General features: G+C 38.7%; 1 protein-coding gene across 1 annotated transcript in view; it reads left to right on the forward strand.

Annotated features, from left to right (window-relative positions):
- Positions 1–13909: 13909 nt before the first annotated feature.
- LOC142108306 (vomeronasal type-2 receptor 26-like) overlaps positions 13910–24794 on the forward strand; it is a 31227-nt gene continuing 20342 nt past the window's right edge. The window contains exon 1 of the mRNA XM_075191940.1: positions 13910–14200. Within this exon, the coding sequence (XP_075048041.1) occupies positions 13910–14200 (291 nt within the window). The remainder of the gene's footprint in view (positions 14201–24794) is intronic.

A 24794-nucleotide genomic window follows, 5' to 3' on the forward strand; every position in this document is an offset into this window, starting at 1 on the left:
AGCTAGGTGTCTAGCTTAAATGATGAAATGGATGAGGCTAGTTGGTTCTTAATTGCTTGAATCACCTCCAGACTATCACAACAACAAACTATGTTATTCTCTTTTCCTATTTGCCAGCCCCTCATCATGCCCACCAAGAAGTGAAGGCGCAGCTGACAACACCCTGCTGTAGCCCTTCTAAGCTTTCTATAAAACTACTGCTGAAAGCTAGCCCTTAAACATAACTAACACACCCTTCAATTTATATCCTTGATGGACAGCAACCTGCAACAACTGTCTTTAAATTATATTTATAAAAACGGACCTTCAGTTTTATAAACTACTATGTACAGTCGAAGCACCAAGGCCTGCATAGAAAAAAAAATCTCTTAACAAATGCCTGGATCTCCTTGCCCAGCCGAAACATATTATGCCACCCTGTAGTGACCTGTACCTGCCACAATGCATCCATAAAGAGAACAGCTAAAACATTCAAAGAACGGAGGCAGTAGCATAGAAACGATCATTAAGAAAAACCCCTGAACTTTAAAATGAATCAGGAAATTAAAGAATGATTCCACATCCAGCTTCTCTATTGGGGTTCCGCTGCAACCACTAGGCAGTGTCTCCAAGCACCAGAGGTAATAAAGCTTTACCAAGGATGAACACCGAACACTGTGCACTCAGCGGTAATCTGCCCTGCACATCTATTTTAGTTTTTCCTGGGATGTCCACCTCCACACACAGCACAAGCAGGCCTGAATCTATAGGGCACATCTCTATCACAATGACCACTATCAAGTAAAGGGCTTGCTAAGCCTCCCATGCCCTGTGACTAGTGGATCTGACATCTGGTACAACAGCCCTAGGATACATAATGTCCACCCAAGTATCTACGTCCTTTCTACCAAGAGTCATAAGCTTCATCTGCATCCTGCTTTTCACAAAGAACCTCGTCATATCTTACCTGCTTTACTGAGGATGACACCTTCACTTTATGCTCTGTTGCAGCCTGTCCCAACCATCTATTGCCCTTCTTCCTGTGGTGTCTATAGTTTATATCTATTTTCTATTAACTCTCTGAATCTTTAAGTAACTTTTTCACAAATACTTTACAAAGTCTAGCTTCTCAGGAATGCTGGCTATCTACACTACAATGGATTTCCATTCCCCATATTTCTATCTAGGCAGGACCACATGGTACACACACATGCATTATGCACTCCCTCATTTATCTCATATCTTTCTCTCTCTCATTTAATCTTTCTTTATCTAACACTTAAGCACATTTGTACACATTTAAACATACACTCTTAAAACACATTTGTTCTCTCTCTTGTTACATCTATACACACACTACACAAAAGAGCAACACTGACCAAACACACCTATACATTTCTGTCTTACAGTATATACACTAGTACATTTAAATATATATACACACACAACAGACTAGGATATTATATACTTGCTTCTGAAGTTTTAGCATTGTCTGTTTAATCTATAATGTCTTATCTTTATTGTATGTATGCATTTATGTACTGTATGTTTGATTATCTTTGCAAAGTAAAAGACTTGTATCTTTATGTCTGTTTTGTATGTTTAGATAACTGGAATGAATAGGATGAATGGATGTTTATATAGATAATGCAGTATAGTGAGGTAAATGATAGATTGGTATTTATTTAGCCATTAACACATAATGGTGGGCTATTGCGCGTAGAAGTCAATAGATGTGTAATATTTAGGCAATATATATATATAGCCTTGTCAAACACAGGAATCACGCAAGTCGCTCTTATGGCTTTCTAGTTGGGATGCACAAACATAACAACTGGCATACGTTGTTTATGGTTGACATATTACAAGGCGAAAGTGTTAAAGGATTTTTACCTCCTTTTATGGGTTTTAATCTCCTTAATATTCTGGCAAATGTATGTATGACCATTTAATACCGTTATATATATATGACTATTACCGTATTTATTTAGCGATTAACACATAATGATGGGTTGTTGGACGTGGAAGTCAATTGATATATAAAATTTAGGCAATAAATATATATGGCCTTGTCAAACACAGGAATGCGCAAGCATGACAACTGGGACACCTTGTTTATGGTTGACATGGTACAAGGCAAAAGTTAAAAAGGTTGATTGAAATAATGCCTCTAAAGTACATCTGAGATGTCATGGGTGCGTATAATTCGACGTGACTAAAATAGCGAAAAAGACACAAATTACATTATATCCCAATAATTAGTGAGATTGGTTATGAGTAAGACCACAGGCATTGTGTCATTATTATGGCGGATCCCAGGATCCTATTACAATTATTATTATATCTCTTCTTGGACATTTGTCCCATTAAAACAAATAAAAAATAACCAGATATAATATTCATATTAAGTTTGATCAAAATAGTAGTTCATGACAGCATGACTATACAGAGTAAGCACAAACATATATCACCATAGATGACACTTATTACCAAAGTAAAAGAAAAGAGTATGAATAAATAGGCGTAACTATGGAAAGCAGCCCTTTTCTAATACAAGTGTTATAACCTCCCACAACTATAACATACAGGAATATAATACAAAAATCGGCGCTAGCCCAATATCAGCATAAAATGCAAAACTGGATGAAAAGTCATATATTGGACAGAATCTACCATGAAAGTCACAATGGATATAATATAATTCCTTTCTTTTCTCTTTAAGAATCAATTCAACAAGAGAAAAGGAACACTGTCTCAAAATCTTAGCCCATTCATCTATAAAATGATCTAATATTTTTATAAAGAGGGAATCTTGAGAATACGTAAACCTTTAGGAATTAATTGGTCAGATAGATAACGCTCAGCTGTCACCACCTCGAACCATATCTTATTTACTTTTACAAGCGCATCACTTAATATATACATCACATTTACCAAATCATCAGTGGCAAAAATAGTTCAGAATAACCACTAAAGACTTCTTCTAATTGTTGATTCCTCATATCTCTATGCTGAAAAAGCATGCTGCCTTATTCCTAAATCGGTGAAATAGGTACAATCAAACTAAAAAGAAAATAATAGAAATAAATAGGCGCAAATATAGAAAGCTGCCCTTTTCTAGTACAAGTGATATCACCTCCCACAACTATAACATATACAGGAATATAATAGAAAAATAGGCGCTAGCCCAATGTCAGCATAAAATACAAAACAGAATGAAAAGTCATATATTGGAGAGAATCTAATAGTCCCTAGTCAATATTACATACAATACTTTAATATTCGATCTAAAAAGTCACAGTGGATATAAGGTGTTCAAAAAAATAGTGTATGCATACTTCTTAATCCAGTAGGGAAATTTCTCCTATTCGTTAGAACGCATGTGATGAAGACTACATAAATAATTTATAAAATGAGACATAAATAATACAAGATTCAGCCACAATTGAATTAGCACATTGATTGGGAACAAAAATCCTCCCCCCACCTGGGACTATGGGTTGTAAATACTTGAACAGGTTTTGAACAGATGGTCAAATTAACATATGAAAAACTGTAGCTTGGTTCCTGTAAAAGGTAGTCCCTGCCCACAAGAAAGGATTTTACATTTTACACAGAGGAAGAAACTTCCTTTTTGGGAGCTACTGCTAACCCCAGCAGACTTGAAGTGAGATAAATCACGGCCTACGTAGGCCCTGACTAGTATGGAGTTTGACTGGAATGAAAGGTGAGCGAGTCTGAATACATGAGATTGAATGATCATTTGTCGTAAGTGATATGAAAGTTTGAATACAGATGGTAAATGTGATTGGAAAGATTTTGGTTTGGTATGGACAATGTTACAATAATGCATGCCTTGTTAGGATAGATTGTTGGTTTAAATGAAAGCATTTATGTTATATATAGTTCTGTGATTCTATGTTGGTATAATGCTGTAATGGAGTTTTCGATTGGAAATAGTTTGCTTTATGCAGTTTAATGTAAATGAATAGAAAGTGATAAATATAACGTTTTGTTGGACAGTTGGTTTAAAGGGTAGTTTGTGGATCTGAATCTCTGAGTATGTGGTTGAAATACCATGTGTTAAAAATGGCCTTTGGACTTTGAGTGAGATGTGTGCATGCTTGTCTGTATGGATTCCCACCTCCCCCTTCACTACACAATGTATTCACATACACATAGCTTAAAACATACACACACCTTTAAACAATAGTTAGTCAAAACACAAACACAATTACTTATATATTTATAGAACAGGAAATTAATGATATATGGCACCAAAATCTATACTTTGTGTAAAATATTGTTACGCTGTTTATTGTTCTATAATATAATACAACAAACTATAAATTGTCATGGCTCTGAGGGTGTTTTGTAGATCCCTTGCCTCTACTATAGAGGATGGTGGGGGCAGAACACAATAATATTCTTAGGATAAGTTCACGGCTTACAAGCATCAATAATAACACAGGAGAAAGTAGTGCGGCAACGTATTATATTGAATGTTGGTACAACAGGAATGGAAGGAATTAGATATATATATTGGCAAAGACGAATACACAGCAATTCGTTGTAATGCAGACATTAATAACATATGCTACTTCATAGTCGGTAACCCTTGGCAACAGCATGAGATGAGATGATATACAGTTCAACGCAGTGATGATAAACAAGAACACTAGGATCCAATAGAGAACCACACAGCAGAAGAATGTAAATCACTGGTACAGCTTACAGTCCAAACAGAGTAGTATCTAGAACTTAGCTGATCAGAGAGTAGAGATGACTCAACATAGCAGGTGTTACTGGAAACACTGTGATTCTTATTAAGTAGAACAGCAAGCGTTAAACATCACTGAAGGACTTGGATGAACACTGACACGTGCAGTAGAATGTTGCCTAGAAGTAGCAGAGACGTGAGTAGTATCTGAACCATGCGTGGAACTACAGGTAGCAGAATTCGTTGTAATTGAAGCAAATGAACAGAGACACTTAACTTGAGCCCAAGTACTAGCCACCGGAACAACAAGTAGTTCACAATAACAGTCCAGTAAACAGGTAACAGCAGAGTAAGGATAACCTGTGTCAGACGTGGAACTACACGTGACAAGTAACTTGATAGTAGCTCTTACAGCGAGATGCAGCGATCTTAGCCAGCCAGATGTAAAGGTGAACCAATAGATAAGGCACAGGTTTAGCAACAACTCACGATACTCGTTCAGCGTCCAGATGAATAGCGGAGAGGAGTTCCAGCTTGCAGGTGAACAGCAGTAACGAGTTTGCAGCTTGCAGGTGAACAGCAGTGAGGAGTTTGCAGCTTGCAGGTGAACAGCAGTGATGAGTTTGCAGCTTGCAGGTGAACAGGAGTAAGGAGTTCAGTCCAGCGAGCAGGTAACGAACACACGGAAGGAGAGGGATACAGCCAGATCCAAATGAAACCAGAGTAACACGAAGAACAGGCAATGAGCCCATAACCTTGGGAGGTTAATATAGTGCTCAAAGACCAATGAGGTTCAGGAGGAGATCCAGATCACAGTAGCCAGGAACACCTGTGAAAGTAATGTCTCTGAGGCAGAAGCAAGCAGAATTATGGTTCTTAAAGGGAAAGTCACAGTGCCGGCACCTAACTATGGGACCGGCGTGTGAAATAAATAAGGATATATCTTGCTGTGGTTATTCTTGAAGCCTGTGGATTTAAGGGAATATAAGAATGATGTTTCTTAAGTTAATTTAGAAGTACCTTTTGCGAGGAGTTGGTTGACGGTAATAGTTATATATATATATATATATATATATATATATATATATATAACGGTATTAAATGGTCATACATACATTTGCCAGAATATTAAGGAGATTAAAACCCATAAAAGGTGGTAAAAATCCTGTAACAGCATATCAACAGTCCTCCAACAGTGACTTTATTCTTATAAAGTTTCCTCGTCCCTTGTAAGCACATATGGAATGTTGACCGAAACTTTATTCATACACCCATTCGTTACAAGTGCAGGAGTATCACTCCATTATGCATATTGGAAAAAAAAAGAAAAACAATGCATATCCATAGGTTTCCAATAAAAACACACATTTATTAAACAAACACAATCCAAACACAGGTATAATGGGATTTGTACCAGATGTAAAATGGTATACAGCGTCCAAAGAACGATCAGATCCTCTCCGAAAAAGGGACTGCCACATGCAGGACATATAGAGCCCTCAGAATTCCTGTGAGGAAAATCACATCCGCCCCTTTCACGAACCGACGCATTTCAACTCACTTTGAGTGTTTCTCAAGGTAGTAGGGGGAAGGCAATTCTATATATGCTTAAGGGTGACCAATCACGTTTGGTCCCTACTTACTGCAGCACTTAAACAAAAACCTTAGAAATGTATATAACAAATACATAAAGAACATAAAAATACATGAATATGTATAATAAAAAGACTGACCGTAAAATACTTTTAAAAGTGAGATATAGTTCCAATCACATGATGCATAAAGTCACGATCTTGTGATGTGCACAGTTAAAAAGCCTTAAATGCGTCCATGCAAACCAAAATTTGCATGAATGAAACAAATGATTCTTAATGGATCACGTCAATTGATGGTAACCTCGATCACAAGATGACATACAGTTCCGATCGTGTGATACACACGGTCATTTTTTGTGTATTATTGACAAACTCTATAACAATAATAATAATCGTATTGCACCATTTTCAGTACCTCCCATCACATGGTATGTATGATGAAGAGACTGAACGAAAAATATCTCTGTAAATAAGATGCAAGTCCCGATCACGTGATATATGAATACTCATAACAGCAACCCATGCAGCAATTCTTCAGAAGTAATAGTCATCATCAATAACCCTCATCTGTATAAACCAATTGCATAAATATGATAAAATGCGTAAACAAAAATGAACTTTAGCAGCTTTTATCTATGGATGGTACCATAAATCATGTGATGAAATAAAAGTTCCGATGATGTGATACATACGGTCGTCCTTAGAGTCATAATAAAGGTCTAGGTATCGGTATATAAATCTAAAATAAAACTGATTGCATCACAACATTTTTTGTACCTACCATTCACACAAGATCAATATGCTGAAAAGCATATTGATCACAAATAGCAAATAACATACATTTAGATAGATGATATCTAACAAATGTATTTGATGGACATTTTAAAGGCGATCACCAATAAATATCTAAGGTTGTCAAATTCTATAATAGATAATCTCAAGTAACTATAGGGATAATCTCAAGTAACTTTGATGATCAATGACTTATTAGCAAAGGTCTGAATTAATGCTTTTGAATTATGTGACATAGTTAAATCATTTTAGTTTTTTGGTGTTTTTGTTTCATATTATTTTATCACATTTAACTTATGTCTTCAAGTCTCATCTATTTTATTTATGGTTTAAAACTGATTTTGTTACATTTCTGTGAATATTGCATTTACAGATTTATATCTGGATATTCCTAACTTGCATGTTTACTTATTGCTGTTATGATTTATCATCATGAATAGGAACATTAATTGAAATGATCTGTCATCCACCTGTGTTCCCTAGCCAGAGACTCCTTTAGCACAAATTATACCTTCTAGTAAAAATAGCCATGTTTGAGCTGCTTTGTTTGTAATATATAATTTCCAGTAATTACAGACTAATAAAAAATGTCAACCCTGCTATTATATGCTTGTTAGAAAGACATAAAAATGCAGGATGCCTACGCTTTACACATAGCAATAGAACATGTGTCAAGACTAACTGGACGCTTTTTAATCTGTAGCTGTTTCTATCACTATGAGATCATACAATAGACGCACAGGACTTTGTGGGTTTTCTAAATGCGAAGAAGCAAGGACATCCTTCAAACACTAATATTTTTTAAATATGTGTAATATTGTGTGTGCAGTTCTGATTCTCCTTTTGCTACCTCATGCTGTAGGCAGCCTAAAAGCATCCATCTGTTCTCTCCAATCACCACTTTCCCTCCATTATTACCAAGAAGGAGATGTAACCATTGGTGGGATAATTACCATAATGGGGTCAATGATGAAGATAAAATTGAATTTTAATTCAAAACCGTCAGGATATTTCTCTGATTGTCGCATGTGAGTAAATAACCTTTCTCTTACAACCCGGAATATCATATCCTGCCTTCTCTCTCTCTCTCTCTCTCTCTATATATATATATATATATATTATATATATATATATATATATATATATATATATATATATATATATATAAATATATATATATATATATTATATATATATATATATAAACACATATGTATAGATACAGCTGTGCAGCAGATTTCCAACACCAGTATTCTGTACTGTATTATTATTTTTATTAGTATTACTATTTTTATTCATTTCATTATGTGTAACATTTTTTATGCATGTAAAAATTGCTTTTATGCATGTCAAAAGACACATTCATTCATAAATAATTCATTCATAATAATTTGGATACATTGTAAAAAATAATTACAAAAACTAGTAGAGAAGTAAGTACAAGAGAATTTTTACTAATAGTTTGAAAAGTATCTAAATATGATTATGTGCAGCTACAGTGGATTTAATTGAGGACATAAATAAATGAATAATTATGTGAAAGAAATAGAAAATTTTTAAATATTTTAGATGTTATAAAATAATTTGCTAGACCTGGCCGGTTAGCACAGGAAATTGAATATTTCCACTGCACACAGTGTTTTTTGTGGCTATACATTGTACACATTTTTCTTTTTAAGTGAAGAGCCATTAATTTTAAAGATAAAGCAGTGTTACGGCCTCTAGCAATATTCTCATTAAAAAAATATATATTTAAAAAAACACAAATGTTAGTTTCTCTAGTTTACCTGTTTCTATAAAACTAGTGCTTTCTGTTATAAGCCATTTTAAAATATAATATGTTTCCTATTGATTTTGTCAGCCTTCTTGAAATACAATACGCAAACAAATGATGTTTCTATTACGTAAATATCATATCAAATTAATTTAGCTTCACATTGCTAAAAGCTATTCCATATTTCTTTAGAAATTATATACCGTAAGCTGCATTTTTTTCTCAAGCAACATGTGTTTTTGCAATTTTTACAGTTAAATTAAAATTAATGGAATTTTAATATGAAATTCAAAAACTAATGACAATCTATTTACAACAAAATAATATATTTTTTTCAATGCAGTTTTTGCTTTATACCTCTAAAGGAAAAATATATTATTCGGCTTAGTTATTACCAGAATGATTACTAACAAAAAGCCTGGTCTGAATTGTAAGTTAGTTACTTTGTGAGTATAGAAATGTACTCCAAACATTGATTAAGAACTTCTTACCGGTTAAGATATTAAATCAAATTCTAAATAAATAATTTATTGATCTAATAAAGCTGCCATTATTTCACAATATTTATGTTTAGCACAATAAATAAAAAGATCATTAACTTCAGCCCATTCTTATATGAACTTACCGTGTTGAGCCTGTAGAAGGCAAAACATTTGACTACCGTTACAGTAAAGAGCCATCTCTGAGCTGATGGTGAAAATGTCCTCTTTCAAGTCAAACAGGCTGTCATACTGCCTACTCTAAAACATTAATAAGATTGCCCTTTTTTGAATCCTCTCTGGTATGTCCTTCTTGCAAACAGGTCTCCACTACTATAGTGTATATTCAAGATGTGGGATAAATAGTGACTTATTTACTGGCAAACTTATGTTTTCATCTCATGCATCAGACCTACTTTTTATGTATCCCAACACTTTCATAGCCTTAGTAGCAGCTGTGTGACTGCTGTTATTTAGTTTACTATATACCATATAGATCCTTTTCCATCCTATCAATTTTCATTTCCCCAATTGCATCCCGTTTAACATGTAAATAGCATAATGCTTACTATGGTCTAATCTTCATGTGTTATGTTTATACTCAATTTTATTTCAATACTTTGCAATTTCTCCAAATCTTATTGCATTGACATATTCCTTGTCTATAATGCTACATGACTTATATGTTATCTGCAATTATTTACAGCGTATTTTCAACAGGTTATTAATAAAACTATTAAAAACAAGATGACCAATGTCTAATTCCTGTGGTGCCTCACTGAAAGATAACCTGGTCTGAATATGTTCCATTTAAAACAACCCTTGGTTTTATATCCTCAAGACATTCATTTATCCATGTAAACACTGTTTCCCTAGCCCTAGATTTTCATCTTAAATACCATTTATCTGGGACTGGCATATGGTACTGACTATAAAAGCCCATACCAATGAGGGCCAGTTGTCTATGTGTTACTGTAGAGAAATTAGATGTTTACATCTGGACCAAAGGATTTTTTTTATCTTAATCTTTTTTAAACATTTTATTACTTTCCCAAAGCAATCTCCTATGTCAAATATTACCAGTTTTATTCTTTACTTTCTTTTTGCTCTTAATGTTCTTGAAAACAGTAGGATTAAACTTCCCGACTTAAAAAGTCGTTTTTCCATTGTCTATTACTATTATGATTCCTCTATTATAGATTTTTTTCATCCCCCTGTATTTACCCAATGCATCTATATTGCCTTCTAATTTTTACACTTTAAAAAAATTGTTAAAATATGTCTCCTGATACTTTTTAAACCACGTTGTGTTCCTTTTATTCAAAGAAATTTTGTTGCCATAATGTATATTACTACAACAGATATATTATTTTTTTAAAAATACACATTTTGCTTCTGTGCTTCTGTTGCTGAGGACAATTTTTACGTTATGGGCCTGATTAATTCGTTAATGTAAATGCAGATATGTGCCGTATTTTGCGCAAAATCGCTCTGTGTATGGCCAGATCCCGACCATACTCCAGTGAACGCAGCAACATTCAATAATACAGTAAGGTCATGCTAAGCTTGAGAACATACACTATTGCCCAACTCAAGCGGTGTGATGTCACCTTGTACCAAAGACCTGGCCTCGGTCTCCTGTTCCTCTGTGATGTCCCCTTGTACCAAAGACCTGGCCTCGGTCTCCTGTTACTCTCACCTTGTACCACAGACATGACCTTGGTCTCCTGTTCCCCTGTGATGTCACCTTGTACCACAGACCTGGCCTCGGTCTCCTGTTCCTCTGTGATGTCACCTTGTACCACAGACCTGGCCTCGGTCTTCTGTTCCCCTGTGATGTCACCTTATACCACAGACCTGGCCTCGGTCTCCTGTTCCTCCGTGATGTCACCTTGTATCAAAGACCTGGCCTCGGCTTTCTGTTCCTCTGTGATGTCACCTTGTACCACAGACCTGGCCTCGGTCTTCTGTTCCCCTGTGATGTCACCTTATACCACAGACCTGGCCTCGGTCTCCTGTTCCTCTCACCTTGTACCACAGACATGGCCTTGGTCTCCTGTTCCCCTGTGATGTCACCTTGTACCACAGACCTGGCCTCGGCTTTCTGTTCCACTGTGATGTCACCTTATATCACAGACCTGGCCTCGGTTTCCTGTTCTCCCGTGATGTCACCTTGCACCACAGACCTAGCCTCGGTTTCCCTTTCCCCGTGATGTCACCTTGTATCACAGATGACGTTCGCATATGTATGCTAAAACACGTGTTTGCACTCAGGAGCAACTATAAAAATCCATTAGGTACAGTAAACACTAATGACATCCTAATAAATGTGTTTTATAGGGGATGGTGAAATAAAACCCCTTTTTTTCTTATTTTAATATTTTGTCATTAATGACTATATTTTTAACAGGTTTCTGGGTGTTCTTTTGGGACTTAAAATTCCACATATGTATTTGACGTATCCTGCAGTGTATTGCCAGTTAGAGCAGAGCGCACCTAGACCCATATTCAAGGGGGTTAGAGAAAGGGAGTAGGGCAGAGACCTCATCCTCTGTAACTAAAGAGTACGAACTTAGGAAAGGCAATGGAAGGGAAAGTGGATATTGAATATTGTCTTTGAAGTAGGTGCATACTCAAGTACAGTAAAGAAGGAGGAGGGTGGCGGAGGTGGTGGTGGGCAGAAAAGCAAGTTGAAGATGGAAAAGGGACTGTGAAGGTTTGTACATTGGGTTTATATTAGGGACTTAAAAGAGGTGCGTTTGGTGAAAGGAAGGCAACTGTGAGAGAACAGCATAAATTTGTAGTGGAGGATATCTATGAGCTATAATATATTAAATATAATATTATTTGTAATAGGTAATCCCAAACCTTCTAGTATTCTCCATCCAGGTGGTTCTTCCATCATCTAGGGAAGGTATCTGTCTTTAAATATTGATGCTTCTTTTACCAGAAGTTCTAGATCCATTGTCCCAGTGTATGTTAGTCTTTACCAGTGTATTTTCTATTTTGCATTACTAATTGATTTTTGAACACTTTTTTTATATTCGGTGACATAAAACAAATGCCATAAGTAACTTAACTGTGTTTTTCCCCATACGTATACAGTATAGCTACCAATCTATCTACAGATAAACTCTACATTTTAATTTTTATTAAATATTCTACTACAAGCTGGGTCTTGATCACTTTTCCAAATTTACTGCCCATTCCGTTGCACCTTTTAGCTATGTTTGTTATGCCAAATAATTCATTCCTCTCATTTTTTACATTATTTTTTTGAGTTTATCCAGCATAATTTCAAAATTTTTGTCATTATTTGCATTACATTTTTATTCTTGACAGTTTTAATTCTAAGCACATCATTTTTCTTTGCTGTAAGTTCACCCCTATCCTTAGCCCAATTCCAATAACTAATTTTGCTTACTGGTGCAAAGCCCCCAAATAAAACTCTCTCCTCCAACCTTCTAACAACATTTTCCACTAACACAGCACCTTCCTTTATAAGGTGTAGTCCAATCCTATTGTAGTTGCTCATACTTTCACTGTCTATAATAGTGGTGTATGATTGTCATTTAATAAATATAATAAAGATTAAGGTAATAATATGTGTATTTGTAGTCAGTAAACTACACTAGTGAATAATTGTGTACATTAGTCTGTGTAATTGAGTAGAAGGGAATCTTCTACTCCTTAGGCTGTGACTTGCAATATTGCTTACTGAACTGTGCCTAATGCCATGCAAATTATACAACTCAGTGGGGCATATTCAATTGTTGCCGTTACTGCCTAAAGCAATGCGGCGCGCGCACTATTACCGTCATTACGGTGATAGTGCGCATGAATACCGTTATTATGGTACTTTTCTCGCTGGATTTCAGCTCGCGGCTCAGGGAGTTGCGAGCTGAAATCCAGCTTAGTATTCCCGTAATAACGGTAGTACTTTTTCCGCGGCGGAAACCGCCATCAATTGAATATGCCCCAGTGACTGATGTCTGACTTTCTACCTTGAGAATAACAGTTGCTGAAAGTTATCACTGAGTTGTATAATTTTTGATACACTGCTCATGATGATATAAATTTCATTCTGTCCATTAATAACCAATACAATTATAGACTATTAACTGTTGGAGTATAAGGGGTATATTTAGTAAACTGCGGGTTTGAAAAAGTGGAGATGTTGGCTATAGCAACCAATTAGATTCTAGCTGTCATTTTGTAGAATGTATTAAATAAATGATAATTAGAATCTGATTGGTTGCTATAGGCAACATCTCCACTTTTTCAAACCCGCAGTTTAGTAAATCTACCCCTAAAACTGTTAGAGCACGCTATGCGTAGATAAAGCAGACAATGATGAATGAAAATGCTTTTATTGTAGTTAAGATTATAATAATCATAGAAACCAATAAGAAATGTGTTTTGGTAAGTATAAAGAACACTGGCCTGATTAAATAACATTACACTCATAAGAGTAATGAGATATATCAAAGTGTTCGCTAACTGTAAATGTCTATCATTTATTTAAACAGCTAAACTCAGTTTCTTACAAGATTTTATTATCTGTATCAGAATGAACCTTAAGAGCTACCAGAATCTTTTAGCCTTTGTATTTGCAATCACAGAAATTAATAAGAATCCGTACTTGCTGCCTAATATCAGCCTTGGCTTCAAAGTCACTGACCCTTGTTTCTCTGAAAGAAAAGCTTTGATTGGAATGTTTGATATTCTTTCTGGAACTGAAGCTTTCATAGTAAATTATCGCTGCGGATACTTACCAAGCCTCGTGGGCTATGTTGATGGAATATCATCTAAGGTCTCCCTCCTACTAGCTCGGGTGTTTGGAGTTTACAACATTCCACAGGTAACATTACTTAATACTAAGTGCAATAAATTCAAACCTACCACTATGTTTTAAAATGATCTGAAGGAGACTGATTCATATATGTAAACAACTTTAATGTATTTTTGTTTTTAACAACAGTCAATAAACAGTATTGCTATTCCATTTTTATATTATAACATATTCAGATATTATATAGGATGAATAAGATTTGTCTTGCTGCTTAGTTTGCACATTAAAATATAATCCATCGATTCAGACTATTGATAATTACACAGTACACTGGGATCAGAAATTACAAGTGCAATGGAGTCAGGAAGATCCCCATCTCTTTTCAGGGCAGGTCTAGTAGCCTCTGGGAAGGAGATGCTAGTTTTGTGTGTGTTTATACACACCAGCCTTGCTTTGATCAGTCTGGTGATGATTTATACTGGTGGGAAGAACCACACTTTATTGATTGTTATTATTAACATGTATTTATATAGCGCCAACATATTCTATAGCGCTTTGGCAAAAACACAGTAATAAAACAAGACTGGGTATTATAGGCAGAGAGAGAGTTAAGAGGGGACTTGCTGCTATAGTGGAAACCAGCCCAGGCTGGTTAGTGCTGAGGATGATATAGATATATATATATATATATATATATATATATATATATATATATATATATGTATAAAAGACAGAATAAATAGACAATGGTGCTAGGTATTGTTATGTGCGTATTGTCGCTAACCAATAACGATTGTCGAATCTCGATTTGTGGTTCCAAAGCACAAAGATTTATTCGCAATAAGTGGAATAATATGCTCAAGCGAAGTAATAGTAAATACAGCCGTTACTTATCGCAGGCGCTCTGGATCCAGTGTAGTCATTCAATCCTGAAGTCTGGGGACAAGATGTCTGCACTCTGGATCACAAGCTGCTGCTTATATACACAATCAAATACAGTAATACAATGAAGATGGTATAGCTTGCATCTATTGGTCCGGGTCTCAGGAATGTCCAAGGGGTCGTCAATCATTGGCTGGTTCATCCTAAGGAATCCAAAGGAGGGGGTCATCTCTGCAGGGGGAATGCTCTGCTCTTCCCGCCAGGATTCCTTAGTCTTAAGTAGTTCATAATTCCCTATCATTCATAACTTGCGTATGCACTCTGCGATTCCCTCACAGAGTGAACCAAACAGTAGGATATGTAACAAGGTTCATTATGATACCACTCATGAGGTTATTCCTTTAACCCGTTCCGTGTATTTCACTAATATGCATGTAACTCTGATATAACATATAAATACTACTATATTTCGACATAACTGACTATGTGTTGCAACTACCATTAATGTGTACTATTTTATAAGTATGCGTGTTTGTGCGAATGTATGGTAAAAGACCAATTACTGTTGCTGCCACGTGCAGTGGATGCGTACGCCCTTTCACGCCGTAGCGTGCCCTTGTACGTCATAGCGTACCGTACGCATCTTTTCAGACAAAGACAACCAAGTTTGCTAGACTTTAATACAGATGACTTTATCCAATTTGCTGACTTCGACAGTTCCACCCTTTGATAGTGTAATAAACTATCACTTAATCACCGTTTCAAGTTCAGGATTATACAATACTTCTTCACAGACCATGATCTCAGTATCTGGTACCACCCTTTCAGTCTCTTTCTCAGTGTTACTCCCATGAGACCGTTTTCCACACTTCAACACAGTAGGAACACATTTGACAACTAAACCAATTGCTAAGATGACACCCAGTATAAGGAGAAGGAGCTTACCTACACTCGCAATCATTTCCTGTACCCACTCCCCCAGACCGGAGAACCATTTTGCTGGGTTCAACCATGAGAACCAACCCGCCACCTTTTCCCCGACCTCATATAACGAAGAATTATGGCTCTTTCGAAATTCCCATTTCAGCTGCAAAATTTCATCCATCTTCCGGTCTATAACCTCTTTAGGGTCATCAGTATTATTAGTAATGTACGTGCAACATTTGACACCGAACTGGGTGGCCAGTGTCACACAGTACCCACCAGTAATAGAGGTGAGATAATTTAGTACCAGTCTATGTTGCACCAACTCCTTTTTGTACGCTTGTAGCTCCCTTCCAGTATACCTGAAAGTGTCATCATACATCTCGGTGATATTATCTATTAATTTAGCTAGGTCTTGGATATATTTAAAGTTTAATGTTCCCCGAGCGGTCCTGGTGAGATCTAGAGCAACCATAACTTGGAAACCAGCAGTTTCACTAATCAATTTTGTAGCTATGGGTTCCTCACCAGGAATCATATTTCTCTTGCCACGGTGTTCATACTGTGTGTGTATGTATGGTGGTGATGTAGTCTTGTGAATATCAACCATTTCTTCATGAGTAATAGTCATGATGTCAGGAACCAGTTTAGCTAAGAAACACAAGCCTTTGGAACTCGGAGTCACCCAGGAATAAGCTTTTCTTCCACAAACAAAGTACACATCCTCAGGGAGAACATAAGGGACGGTATGCCCATGAATTATGTCACACAGAGTTTTGATAAAACTACCCATGCCTAGTGTCTCCATCTGCTCTAGACATGTGTCGGCATTAATGACATTTTCACATTTATCTGTAGAGAGTTTTCCAATGGATACCTTCTTATGTTTGGTTATACGCCCTAACTTGTGACTTCCATCAATATTCCTGCCTAGTAGTGACCTTGTGAGTCTCTCTCTAAAATGAGTGTGGCGAGCCATTGTCTGATCTGATAGGTCAGCCTCCCAATTCTCCAGGCGCTTTGCGTGAGATGTGTTTAGGCACAGCAAAGATCTGCCTATGGAGTATTGTCGAAGCGTCAGACCAGGGGACCTAGTGTTATTGTACCTCCCTTCTATGGGCCTCCCACCCCTTTATTCGAGTACTTCGGATATGTTCAGAGGGAATGGCACTAGTCCTATGTTATGCTGCCCTTGAGGCACATGAGAGCACACCCAACACTCGGTTTGGTTTAGCAACTTACCCACCAGGGAGTGATAATCCTCCAAAGGATGCCCGCCTATATTCAGAGTACTGGGGGACTGGCATCGTTGGATGCATCTCTCTTCAACTGGGGAGTTGCAGAACTTGCAGATACAATACTCATCAGACAATAGCCCCTCACACTGCCTCCGAGTTCCTGAGCTAGCAGACCTTTTTATAACCCCTGGACCAAGTTTGATAATGGGCTGCTCAGGATATCCTATTAACTTTTCTTCGGCCTCCATTTCATCCGTATCACTCCCAGAACTCTCCTCCGTCCTCCATCCTCCTTCACAAAAATAGAATGTCCTAGAAAAAGTAAAAACAAGGAAAATCCTGGAACAAAAGAAAAACAAAAACCGCCACTCCATCGCTGGAAAGGTAGTTCTGAGGCAACGTCTCTGGTTCAGGTGTCTCAACTGCAGGCTTTAGGTCTCCCGGAACAGGCTCACGAGTGACAGCTCTATGTCGTCGGTCTGAGTCTTGTCTTGCACTTTCTCCGGATTATGGACTCTCCTGCAGTGGGTGGAATGGACCCAAGTGTCTCTCTCTGCAACCTTCAGTGATGTAGTACTGGTCAGCAGCACTTGGTACGGGCCTTCCCAACGGTCTGTTAAACAACCTGAACGTAAGAAATTGCGGATCATAACATAGTCTCCAGGTTCAACATCATGACAGTTCGTCTCTGGCATACCAGGTGACAGCATTTTTAGTTTTTGTTGTTGTTGTTTCAGCTGTCTACTCATTCTTATAAGATATTGTACAGTCACTTCATTATTACACTTTAAGTCATCTTGTGGACTCACGATCAAATGAGGTTGTCGTCCGAACAGTATCTCAAAGGGGGACAGATTAAGAGGAGGTCTAGCAGTGGTTCGAATGCTGTGGAGGACCAATGGCAAAGCCTCAGGCCATGCCAACCCAGTTTCAGCCATTATCTTACCTAGTTTGTTCTTGATAGTACCGTTTACTCTCTCCACCTTACCACTGGCTTGTGGTCGGTAAGGGGTGTGAAGTCTGCTACTGATTCCCATGAGTTTACACATATTTTGGAAGATATCACCAGTAAAATGGGTACCCCTATCACTTTCAATGATTCTAGGGATACCGAACCTACACACAAAGTCTTGTACAATTTTCTTTGCAGTGAACACAGCAGTATTAGTGGCTGCCGGATATGCTTCTACCCAACCGGAAAACACATCAATACACACTAACACATACTTTAGATTCCTGCACGATGGTAATTGGATATAGTCTATTTGTATTACCTGGAAAGGTCCGTCTGTAGGAGGGATGTGGGATGGCTCAGTTGGAATAGTTTTCCCAACATTTTTCCTCAAACAAGTAAGACATGACATTGCTTTCTTACCAGCTTGAGAGGAAAATCCGGGAGCACACCAGTATGCTCTCACCAGTTTGCACATACCTTCTTTACCCAGGTGAGTCAGGCCGTGTGCTGCTTCAGCCAGGCTTGGATAGTATGTTCGGGGAGCTACAGGCTTACCTTGTCCATCCCTCCAGAGTCCTGAGGACTCTTGACCACATCCCTTCGCCTTCCAGACCGCCTTCTCCTGCAGGGAACACAAATCTTGCATTTCAATTAATTTCTGCGTGTCTAATGTCTGAAAAACCATCATAGTCTCGGTCGATACAGTCATAGGTTGCCCTGCTGCCCATTTAGCAGCTTCGTCTGCCCTGTTGTTGCCCAATGACACTGGGTCTTCTTCAAAGGTATGGGCTTTGCACTTTATGACGGCTACTGTTCTGGGTAACTGTATCACTGTCAGAAGTCCTTTTATGTGTTGTGAGTGTGCTACTGGTGTACCTGCTGCTGTCGTAAAGTTTCTAAGACGCCAAAGGCCCCCAAAATCGTGCACTACCCCGAAGGCGTACCTAGAGTCAGTATATATATTGGCTGATTTACCCTCTGCCAATTAACACGCTCTCCTTAGTGCTACTAGTTCCGCCACCTGGGCTGAGTGAGGTGGACCAAGGGGTTCAGCTTCTACCACATCCTGATCGTCTACAACAGCGTAACCAGTACATAGCTCTCCTGTCTCTGTCTGTCTATGGCAACTTCCGTCTGTATAAAACGTAAAATCTGCTTTTTCTAAGGGGGTGTCACGTATGTCGGGCCTTGCAGTAAAGGTCTGATTCAGGTGTTCCATACAGTCATGCGTGTCAGTATTCTTGCCTAACTCATCATCAACCAGGGTCTCCTCACCTCCCACCCTTTGTGTCTCTTGAGACACATACGGAAGGTATGTAGCTGGATTTAAGGTGTTACATCGTTTGATGGTGATGTTTGAGGGTGCCATCAGGGCTAGTTCCCATTTTGTGAATCTAGCTGAAGAAACATGTCTGGTTTGGGCTGAATTTAACAGAGCTGATACAGCATGGGGTGTATAGATGGTTGAATTATGACCTAATACTACATCTTCGCTCTTACTTACTAAAAGGGCCGTTGCTGCTACACTTCTGAGACATGTTGGGAGTAACCTTGCCACATTGTCTAATTGTGCACTGTAGTATGCTACCGGTCTGCTAGCGTCACCATGTTTCTGTGCGAGGACACCTGCTGCACAGCCATCAGCTTCTGTACAAAATAGCTCAAAAGGCTTTTCATAATCAGGTATTCCCAATGCAGGTGCTTTTGTCAGACTATCTTTAAGGTTAAAGAACGCTTGCTCTGACTCTTCTGTGTGTACAACACGCTCTGGTTTTGAGGAAGAGACTAGCTCCTGCAATGGTAATGCCAGAATAGAAAAACCTGGGATCCAGGACCTACAGTATCCACACATCCCCAAGAAAGTACGAATCTGCTTCTGGCTCTGCGGCAGGGTCATGTGTTGTATGGCCTCAATTCTGTCGGTTGTCAGGTGTCTTAGCCCCTTAGTGAGGCAGTGTCCTAAGTATTTGACCTTAGTCTGACATGGCTGTAATTTATCCTTTGCCACCTTGTGCCCTGTTTGTGAAAGATGAAGCAACAACAATTTAGTATCATGCAAACATGACATAAAAGAATCAGAGCACAACAACAAATCGTCCACATATTGAATTAGAACAGACCCATTGTGGGGTTGAAAGGATTGCAAACAGTCATGTAAGGCTTGGGAGAAAATACTGGGGCTGTCAATGAACCCCTGGGGTAGTCTGGTCCATGTATATTGCACTCCTCTGTAGGAGAATGCAAAAAGGTATTGGCAGTCAGGGTGAAGAGGGACTGAGAAGAAAGCAGAACATAGATCAATGACAGTAAAATGACTGGCAGACGGTGGAATCTGCATGAGGATGACAGCTGGATTCGGCACTACGGGGAATTGGCTCTCAACAACTTTGTTAATTCCCCTTAAGTCCTGGACTAATCTATAGCCCCTCCCCCCACTCTTCTTCACAGGGAAAATTGGACTATTTGCTGTACTGGCTGTACGAATTAAAATCCCTTGTTGTAACAGCCTCTCAATAACAGGATATACCCCTAGTTCCACCTCCGGTTTTAATGGATACTGTGGGATTATTGGAGCTATCCTACCACTTTTTAGATTGACCATGACAGGGGCTACGTTTGCCATCAGTCTAGTGTCCTGTCCATCTCTGGTCCATAGGGAACCTGGTATTCCCAGCAACATCCCCTTTACTTGAGATGGACTTTGTTCTATAACAGTAGAGTGTAACATTAACCTTTGAGGGGTGTCCAATATATCCTGTACCTCATGTGCGACCTTCTCCGGCATATCTAAGAACACACCATCAGAAGTACAGTATATGACACATCCCATTTTACATAACAAGTCTCTCCCTAGCAAGTTAGTAGGAGCCGCTGCAGCCAAGAGAAACGAATGCTTAGTATGCAGAGGCCCGATAGTAACTTCGGCGGGTTTAGTTAGAGGATAAATTAACACTTTTCCCGTTACCCCCATAGATGGAATAGTTTTACTGGTCACCTGTAGGTTGAAAGGAGAGGTTATCACAGATCGGGCCGCCCCTGTATCTACAAGAAAAGTTTGTTTCCTACCAGCTATGTCAACTATCATTGTTGGTTCTTCACTCTGACTCTCAGTTAACCTCACTGGCTGTAGACTACAGGTATGACCTGACCCCTACCGCTGACTATTGATTTCCCGCGCAGCATTTGCTGCCGTAATATGCGCGGGTAGATGTGAGTCTTCTAGTCTATGTGAATCCCTCCTTGGAGGATATCTATGTGACCCACCTTTCTGTGTATTGAGTCTTTCCTTTTTACACTCTCTAGCGTAATGTCCTTCCTCGTTACAGTTGAAACACCTGATCACTTTAGGTTTCCTGTTATATGGGTTGTATGCTGGTGGTCGTGTATGCACCTTTTCTAGAGCCTGTATACTTACCATCATTAACCTATCACTTTTCTCCTCCCTTTTTCTAAAAAGGTTTTTGTCATGCTCCACAGCAGACTCCCTAAGAGAGTCTACCGTGACGCCTCTCCAATTAGGTAATGTGGTTTGTACTCTCGTCTTTAAATTTTCTCTAAGGCCATCCATCAGTACTCCTACAGCTACCTCTCTGTGATGTGGGTCCTCACTTATGTTGGATATCCCAGTAAATCGTGCAATCGCTGTTATAGCTCTAGGAAAGTAATCTGAGGCAGTTTCACTATCCTTTTGTTTAATGGTGAAAATCTTACTCCAATTTACTACTACTGGAAAACAGATGGCTAAGTGTTTGACAATTTGTTCTATATTCCGTTGGTTAATCTCATCAGTCAAGGTTTCATCTTCCTCCAACAAACAATCTTCAATAAATTTTTGTATGTTAGTATTGGGAGAAAGACACGCCCTCAACACTACCCGCCAATCCTTACTGGTTGGTTCGTGAGCATTTCCTAAATCTTTAACAAATTTCTGACATTTAGCTAACTCTTTTCTAGGATCTGGGAATTCAGTCATAATGGAACGTAATTCTGATCTAGTCCAGGGACAATGCATTGTAACATTTCTTAAAGGAACTACACCATCCTTATCCGGTTTCCCATTGGGAACTGATATTGTGCGGACCGGGAACGCACCCTCTGGTACACTGACTTCAGGAGACACTACAGGATTTACTGGTCCTAGATTTAGAACGCTTTCACTCCTAGTGATCACGCTACTCTCACCTATCTCAGCCATTTTCTCATACTTGCGCTGAGCCTCTAGTACACTAACGGCATGGGCAATGGCCGAAATCACAGTGGGTTCATCTTCACTTTCAGATACACTTGATTTAAACTGGTTTAAAACAGGATACAACTTAGCAATTTTTCTATTTTCAGTTTTAACAACGGCTGTACTTACCCCTCCCGCCACATAAGGTGGCAGGGGCGCGCTTGAGCTGGGTTCGCCACGCTTCGCTACGGTTACATCAGCCTTGCGCGCGCTTTTCGTCACGCCTACTTCCGGTTTGCATTCGCTGCTCTGCCACGTGTTACTTTCTATTTGCCACAATTTTAAACAATCATTATGTTTATTCCTCACTTTCGTTGAGGTTATCAACCATACTTTATCTTTTACGGTATTTAGTACCTCTGCATTAAAACTTCCTATTGTTGGGAAAGGCCTATCACAAGTTTTGGTCATCTTGACCCACGTGTCACAATACACAGTTGCGTATGCACCATATTTCTTACACATGAGAAACTTCGCTGAACCAATAGGGCCTTCCTTAGGCAGTACACTGACCATCTCTAGCGTATGCTTAGCACCCATGTTGAACAATATACCTTCTACCCGGAACACAGACACACCGCAATGCTCTGTTCCTTCCGGCCAAATGTGAAACACAGACACACCGCAATGCTCTGTTCTTTCCACCTAATAATTTCAACTCTGTTGCTATACTCACCGTTAGAGATCTATAATGCTCGGTGAACGTATTTCCTTTAGCCGCGTTCACTCGCTTTTTTCGCCCCTGGCGAGGATCCCTAATACAGAAATATCACTGTGGGCCCCAAGGGCTATCAGCTCCTCTATACCCTGGCTCAACCACAAAAATCTGCTGAGTTTATTATCGCTGGGAGCGCAAGTTAATACAATCAACCTGCCTTTCCAGTATAATTCCTCGTAGCTGCTTCACCAATTCGCACTAACGGTGCGATCGGATCGCACTACCTACCAATACTAATTATTAGCAAACCTTGCGATCTATTGGTAGCGCTTTGCGAAAACCCGGTTATCGCATTCGGTATACCTGCCCTGTATACCGTCCTTCAGTTGGGCAATCCGCCTCGTCAGACAGCAACTGAGCACAATCCACAATAAAACAGTGTATCTACGTTACAACATCACACACTATACACCTTTTCTGCGCAAAAAAATCAAAAGTTCCCAACAACAGTAATAATATCTCAGAGGCTTTCACAAGTAATTATACTATACATGTACAATAACTATCAAAACGATTGTTTAACCACGTGGCAAGTCTACCGGAAGTTCGCGTACGCACAGCAGGAAATACACATACGCTAAGCAATGCAATACAGTTAAAACGCACAATGACAGAAAAAAGAAACAGTATTCTCTTTTGTCCCTAGGTTCTAGTTAGCGTGCCCTAGATAATGCAAAATGGACATTCGGTTTCACAACACAGAGTAAAATTCAGGTTTTGAACACCATGCGTTCTTACCCGTTTATGACGCGTCTCCACCCTTTGTTGAGGAACCGAAATCCGTTGGTCTTGCGTATCATCGGCAACGAAACCTCCAAAGCTCACGAGCCCCCAAATTGTTATGTGCGTATTGTCGCTAACCAATAACGATTGTCGAATCTCGATTTGTGGTTCCAAAGCACAAAGATTTATTCGCAATAAGTGGAATAATATGCTCAAGCGAAGTAATAGTAAATACAGCCGTTACTTATCGCAGGCGCTCTGGATCCAGTGCAGTCATTCAATCCTGAAGTCTGGGGACAAGATGTCTGCACTCTGGATCACAAGCTGCTGCTTATATACACAATCAAATACAGTAATACAATGAAGATGGTATAGCTTGCATCTATTGGTCCGGGTCTCAGGAATGTCCAAGAGGTCGTCAATCATTGGCTGGTTCATCCTAAGGAATCCAAAGGAGGGGGTCATCTCTGCAGGGGGTATGCTCTGCTCTTCCCGCCAGGATTCCTTAGTCTTAAGTAGTTCATAATTCCCTATCATTCATAACTTGCATATGCACTCTGCGATTCCCTCACAGAGTGAACCAAACAGTAGGATATGTAACAAGGTTCATTATGATACCACTCATGAGGTTATTCCTTTAATCCCTTCCGTGTATTTCACTAATATGCATGTAACTCTGATATAACATATAAATACTACTATATTTCGACATAACTGACTATGTGTTGCAACTACCATTAATGTGTACTATTTTATAAGTATGCGTGTTTGTGCGAATGTATGGTAAAAGACCAATTACTGTTGCTGCCACGTGCAGTGGATGCGTACGCCCTTTCACGCCGTAGCGTGCCCTTGTACGTCATAGCGTACCGTACGCATCTTTTCAGACAAAGACAACCAAGTTTGCTAGACTTTAATACAGATGACTTTATCCAATTTGCTGACTTCGACAGTATACCCAATATAGTGAACACATGTGCTCAATAATAACT

Source organism: Mixophyes fleayi, chromosome 12 (genome assembly GCF_038048845.1).
Source record: "Mixophyes fleayi isolate aMixFle1 chromosome 12, aMixFle1.hap1, whole genome shotgun sequence".
Taxonomy (NCBI): Eukaryota; Metazoa; Chordata; class Amphibia; order Anura; family Limnodynastidae; genus Mixophyes; species Mixophyes fleayi.